The 6486-nt window shown below is 21.6% G+C and overlaps 2 protein-coding genes across 2 annotated transcripts in view; one reads left to right on the top strand and one right to left on the bottom strand.

The window, feature by feature from the left end:
• Positions 1 to 807, bottom strand: part of Ptip (PAX transcription activation domain interacting protein) — a 6228-nt gene extending 5421 nt beyond the window's left edge. Inside the window, 2 exon segments of the mRNA XM_011501056.1 lie at positions 1 to 133; positions 482 to 807. The exon segment at positions 1 to 133 is cut by the window's left edge and continues 23 nt beyond it. Of these exon segments, the coding sequence (XP_011499358.1) occupies positions 1 to 133; positions 482 to 577 (229 nt within the window). The 5' untranslated portion in view covers positions 578 to 807.
• Positions 808 to 3016: 2209 nt separating this feature from the next.
• Positions 3017 to 5132, top strand: LOC105363387 (tetratricopeptide repeat protein 5). Its single transcript, XM_011501057.1, has 8 exons — positions 3017 to 3290; positions 3361 to 3711; positions 3785 to 4027; positions 4102 to 4155; positions 4280 to 4465; positions 4539 to 4708; positions 4778 to 4922; positions 4985 to 5132. Exons 1-8 carry the CDS (start codon positions 3207 to 3209, stop codon positions 5102 to 5104), a joined length of 1353 nt encoding a protein of 450 aa, XP_011499359.1. The 5' UTR covers positions 3017 to 3206; the 3' UTR covers positions 5105 to 5132.
• The last annotated feature ends 1354 nt before the right edge of the window (positions 5133 to 6486 follow it).

A 6486-nucleotide genomic window follows, 5' to 3' on the forward strand; every position in this document is an offset into this window, starting at 1 on the left:
CAGGAATTTCATATAAATCCTTAGCTGCTGAAATATCATTTTCTAATGCTTCAAAGCCTGCTATAAGGTGAGTCACATAATCGCTAAAATAATTTGATCTTTCAGCACCACCTTCTTGTAATAAATTTAAAACCTAAACAACATATATTAATAATTTAAAATTAATAAAATGCTTAAATCACAAAATTGTATTATATAATATATAACATAATATATATAATAAAAATATATATCTGCATAATGACTTTTTTATACAAATGGATAAAACATGATATAAATTATAAATTGAACAGAAAATGGATTAAAAATAATTTCAGAATTCTTTGTTTAATGAGAATGAGTAAAATATTAAAATTAATATTTTAGAGACTAAAATTAAAGTTCAAGTATTAATTGAAATAAATAAAGCAAGATTAAATACAGTAAAATTCAGAAAATTTTAATCTTAAATGAAATTATGTTATGTATGAAAATTATATACTTTGGGATCACCCTCTCCACTGACATAGTACTTCACTTTCGCAAAAAGTGTTCCATCCAGTTTTAATTCTTCAAGACCGGCCCGAATATCTCCCATTTTAATTAATAAGTAGTGATATTTTAGCGTACCATAAACAAAAGTAAAAAATCAGGAACTGTCTTCGTACAGTATATATACACAAATTGTTATAATACCACAATTGCTTCGCTATTAAATGGAACAAGGGCCCGCCGATAGTTTAGATTATGCAAAACTAAACATTAACATGTTCCGACTCATTACATATTCAATACTTAGCTTTATATTATTTAGTAAAAAAAAAAAATTAAATGCATGGTTTTTCAATTTAAATTAAAAATATAAATATTATATCGAATTATAAAATTCTTTGATTGATTTTACAGATAAACATTGCTCCATACTAAATTTAATTTGCTCTAACATACAAATTCGATAATAATAAAATTGTTATTTATAATTAATAAGAATCGATTTTAACCGAAAAAAATTAAATGTTTATACTGCGCAAGCGTAAGAAGGATTATGATGTTAAATCTTACTTTATTTTGTTTGTGCTTAAAAATTAAAGATTTATAAAATCATTTTTATGCAATTAATTAAAGGAAAATAGCCAATAAGTATTAACCAACAAAAAATTAATCATATTTATCTAAATTTAAAAATTGGAAATCTTTGCTTCGGTAGTATACGATTTCCTTTATTAATAAAACAAGTCATATTTACGTTTTCTTAAATTATTACCCACGAGGTAATGTTATCCTTGTAACGAATGGAGAGCGCTTTGCCAAATTACATCACACTTGATATTAAGATGTACATCCATCCATTTTTAATATTTTTAACTGTTACCGCATATTCAATTCTGTAATTGAAAGATATTGGAATAAAAAAATCATCGTAATATGTCTAGATAAATTATATAATTTCTCTTGTGTTATAACTAAAATTTATTATACACAATTACTATTTATTAGTTGTTAATTAATTATCATTGTATAAATCATTTATTATAAGCTATATATATTATCCTTTTTCATTTTCATGCACAAAATATCTGCTTTTTTAATTTTATTTTAATTAACCAATGTCATATATGCTTCATTTGAACTCGCATAGTATGTAGTAGTAAGCATTTATTACATCAAAATTTAAATACTTATTCCTGGAATAGCCATTGTTTTTTTGTAGTTCACAAAAGTCATAGTATATTCACACAGGAAAATGTTTTGAAATTAACAATATAGTATTTTATTCTTTTTTTTTTACAATCAAATGTTGATCGAGTTTTAATTTGCCTAAGTTATAATTCATATCTTTCTTTATTAATATTTTACCAGAGTTACTACATATTACATAAATGCAAAATTAATTAATCTCTAAAAATCCGAATAGTCTACAAATCATTCAGGCCTTCAGAAGATTACAGCATTACATTTTATTGCCATAGTTAACATCATCAAAATCCAAAACATTCTGAGCCATATATGTAAAAACACAAGGAAATGAATAAATATTTGAATTTGATATATTTTTTAATTGAAACTATTTTATAATAGGTAAAACAATTATTATATAATAATTGCTTGTGTACGAAATGTAATATTATCACCATATTTTTATATTTGTTTCACAAGGGCCCCAAACATATTTTGTCGTTTACTTGGCAACAATTTTCAGTTACTTAAATATTTGAAAATTGTTAAATTGTAATATAAATAAATTTTTCCGATTTTTAGAATCTAATTATATTAAGCTTGGAATAATTTTTTTTATCTATCCATTGAAAAAAAGTAAATAATTTTATTCATATATTCAGTTTTTATTCAAAAAATGTTTTCTTTACTTTTCTCGATTTAAATAATTATTCTATATTTATATACTTAATTTTATAATTGTATCAGGTAAACCACATATTACAATTAGAATGATATGCATGAAATATCTGTGAATTCATTATAAATAATGAATGGATAATTTATTACTAAATAATGAACTTTGTGCATTATTTTTGTTAATTTTTTAAGTATAAGTAGTCTAAATTACAGTTATAAAAAACTTGATTAATATCAATACATGAGTATTGAATTAAATTTAATCTACAGTCATCTTTAAGTTGAAAGTAATTTAATTATATTTCATTCAAATATTTACATTTGATATTTATATGAAACAGCTCTTTCTTTTCATTACTTTCATTTAGCATTAACGTCCCAAATCATATCAAAAGTATAATTTTTATATAATTAAAATTTGACAATTAGATTATGAAGAAAAGTTATTGTTTCTACAGTTAGCGAATTACATAAATTATTTTACGAATCAGTAAATCACTAAACATTAGTGTTCTACCTTTTATTCATCTGAACATTAGAATTTTAATTAAAAAAGTTTTATCTTCATTTATTTTATAAATTCCCGCGATTCGTTAAAGATGTTTGTTTGAATATTCTATTTAATAGATTCCTAACCTAATAAAAAGACACCATATGCATGTGTAAAATAAAAGTTAAATAAAAGTTAGTAAAATAACAAATAGACTAATATCTGGCCTTAACTCCAACAGTCGTAAATGTCATTTTACTAAATAGTATTAATTTAATGTCATTATTATTATCTCCCGTGCCTTTTTGTATTGCTTTTCATGGAATAAAATTTTTTTTATATGATAAATTAATAAAAAATATTAAACGAATGTGTTTAAAAGATGTCTGCTGTTATTGATGATAAAGTTGTCGCTGGGGCACAAGATTCTAATATTGTAAAGGAAGATCCGATTGTTATATTAACAGTATGTAGTTTTATTTACATTATTATTAGAAAAATATAAATATTTTTTATTATTGTAATTTTTATTATAGGATAAAGTAAAGTCACTTTATTTCTTTAGAGATCATTATTTTGAAAATCATTCCATACAAAGTGCAATTAATAAGAAAAGAGATGTTGAAAAAGAAATGAAAAATACTTTAGCTAAATTTGATGAATGTAAAGGATATGAGATTGATGGATCTAGAGCAAAATATTATTATCTTAAAGGAAAAGCTTTTAACGTGACTGATAAATTTATGCCTCAAGCAGAAGAACTTTTGAGTAAAGCTGTTAAACTTGAACCAAAATTAATAGAAGCATGGAACGAACTTGGAGAATGTTATTGGAAAAATGATGATATTCAACAAGCAAAAAATTGTTTTGTTGGTGCTTTACCACATGTAAATTTAATTTCTATTTCAATGAAAGTAATACTTCAAAAATTATATTCAAATGAAAAACTCTACTTTATAGGGAAAAAATAAAGTGTCATTACGTAATTTATCAATGGTTCTTAGACAAGAAATTACAGTATCCGAAGAACAAAAAATAAAAAATGTTCAACAAGGTATTGAATATGCAAAAAAAGCTATAAGTTTAGATCCTTCTGATGGTACCTCTTGGGCAATTTTAGGCAATGCATATTTATCATCCTTTTTTACAATAGCACAAAATCCTTCTACTTTACGTCTTTGTATGTCAGCTTATAAGCAGGCTGTCAGTCTTAATTCATTTTTTACAATATTAACACATATATACGTTTTCTCAATTAAGTTTATTTTGTATTATAGGAAAAAGATTCAATTGCTAAAAATAATCCTGATTTACATTATAATAAAGCCATGGTATGAAATTTCTTATAATTATGTTGTATGTCAATTATATTTTATTCATATTTAATTATTATAGAGAATATTATATATATATATATATATATAAACATACATACAAAAAATGTATTATTAATAGGCTTTAAAATATCAAGAAGAATATAAATCAGCTTTAGAATCATTATGTCAAGCAACATTATTAGATCCTACATGGGAATCACCAAATGAAAAACAATGCGAATTAATTAAATATCTTAATAATGTTCAAATGTTTATTAATTCAAAAGGCAGTATTAAACCTAAAAAGTTACTTCAAATGATTCAAGTATATTTGATTTTAATAATAAAAATAAAAAATTGCAAATTTAGTTATTATATACACATTTCAAATATTTCAGGCTTTGAATGCAAAACATTTAGGCCTTTATAAAGAAGAATATACTTCAGGAAACAATTCTATAAAATTAGAATTAATTCATTTAAACGATTTAATACCTGGTATTAATTCCGAAAAAATAGTGGTTGGTAAAGTTGTATGTTGGATTCAAGACTCTGATTCAGTTCCTTTGTAAGTACATTTTATAAATAAATATTAGATAATCTCAATGTCTCAGTAATTTTGTTTAACAAATTATAGCGTATTTTGTATTGTTGATGAAGAGAAAACGTGTATGGCAGTAACTTTATATAATTTAGCAAAAGGCAAAGGCGTTATCATTGGAGATTCTGTCGCTATACCGGAACCATATCTGATTCATCATCAATTTTTTTATTTAAATAATGTAATTCCAAAAAATTGTATATGGAACTTTATTCTTGATTAACATTTAATTTAAATTTTTAGAAATTTAATTTTAAATCAATACGAGTTGAAACACCAGTTCTTTTAGTTGTAAATGGAAGGAAGTTAGGACGAGATCAACAAGCTAATGTAAAAATATCCAGTTTTAAAAAAAGTGATTGAAGCAAAATATGTACAATTTTCTATTATAATGATTGGTGGCATTTTTTATGAAGTGATAAATATACGAATTCTGAGAAAAAAATCAAAAGTCAATTTTTACCTTTATATTCAATTTATATTTTAATTTATATTCATACTATAATGTAGCTTTGGTTTCAGAGGATATTTATATAATATTTGTTTCTCAATTATCTTTATTATCACTGTACAAACTTAGCATTAATTCTTTAGTTATCATTTTGATGTGTGTCAATTACTCAAATGACTTAAAATTTTTATATTTTTATAATACTTAGATTTATGTATTTATTTAAGAGATCTAATTTCATTAAAATAATATATGTTTTATTTGAAGTTTTGCAGAGAATATTAATTCGCTTATTTTATTAAATTTTAATATACATAAATATTATGAAATAAATAAATAAATACATAAATAAATATATTATGAAACTTTCATCTGCCAATATCAATTCCCAATTATTAATGTCAATGAAATTTCGTTATTTTGTTTAAAAACTTTATTTATTATTTTCTTAATTTTTTATTATATATAATTTATTATATATAATTAATTTCTTAATTTTCTTAATCTTTGATTTTATAATGAATATATTTAATGTGGTGGAAATTAATTAAAATTTTAATAAAATGTCTACCAAATTATTAATTTTTAAATAATTACATATTTGATTAAATAATTGCTTAATTTTATTCAAAAATTATATCTACAAATTTGTAGAAAATAAAATTAATAAGATACCTTTAATGGATTAGTTTTTAATGTTTTAAAATTAAAAACAGATTAAAAAAAAAAAATATTAATTTATCTATTTTAATTAAATTATTATAAATTATTAATATAATACTATTAATTATATTAAATAAAATTGGAGGATTTTTTCATTGTCACAGAATATTCATAATTATTTTATAATTCTATAATTTGCAGTACATAAAATAAGAACAAATAAATCTTATTAATAAATATTTATATATTATGGTTATATATATTAATATAAAAATTTAAATATTAAAATACTGAAATTGTTTAGCAATCTTAAAATTTATTTAATATTCAAATACATTTATTTAGTATTGATTAAAAATAATTTAAAAGTTATTATTATTTATTATTGTTTTATGTTTTTCATTTAACTTTCTGATATTTTTAACAAATTAGCATAGTTTTATTCGTACATACAGAATTTTATGTCAAGCATAAGGTTTATTTATTATGAACGAATTATGATAACAAATTTATCAATACTTAATATTATTTACTTCACAATATAGTTTTCTATAATGAAAAAGCCAATAGTAAAGGAACAGATATCGAAAAATGTTTAATTGTAAAGATGTACATTGTATATAAAAATATT

This window comes from Ceratosolen solmsi, unplaced genomic scaffold, assembly GCF_000503995.2.
Source record: "Ceratosolen solmsi marchali unplaced genomic scaffold, CerSol_1.0 scaffold57, whole genome shotgun sequence".
Taxonomy (NCBI): domain Eukaryota; kingdom Metazoa; phylum Arthropoda; class Insecta; order Hymenoptera; family Agaonidae; genus Ceratosolen; species Ceratosolen solmsi.

Excerpts from the sequence above, each read along its gene's own strand:
- LOC105363387 (XM_011501057.1), top strand. The coding sequence starts at position 3,207 with ATGTCTGCTGTTATTGATGATAAAGTTGTCGCTGGGGCACAAGATTCT. Across the intron at positions 4,466-4,538 it reads AGTTACTTCAAATGATTCAA|GCTTTGAATGCAAAACATTT; the intron begins GTATATTTGATT and ends CAAATATTTCAG. Across the intron at positions 4,923-4,984 it reads AATTTTTTTATTTAAATAAT|AAATTTAATTTTAAATCAAT; the intron begins GTAATTCCAAAA and ends TTAAATTTTTAG.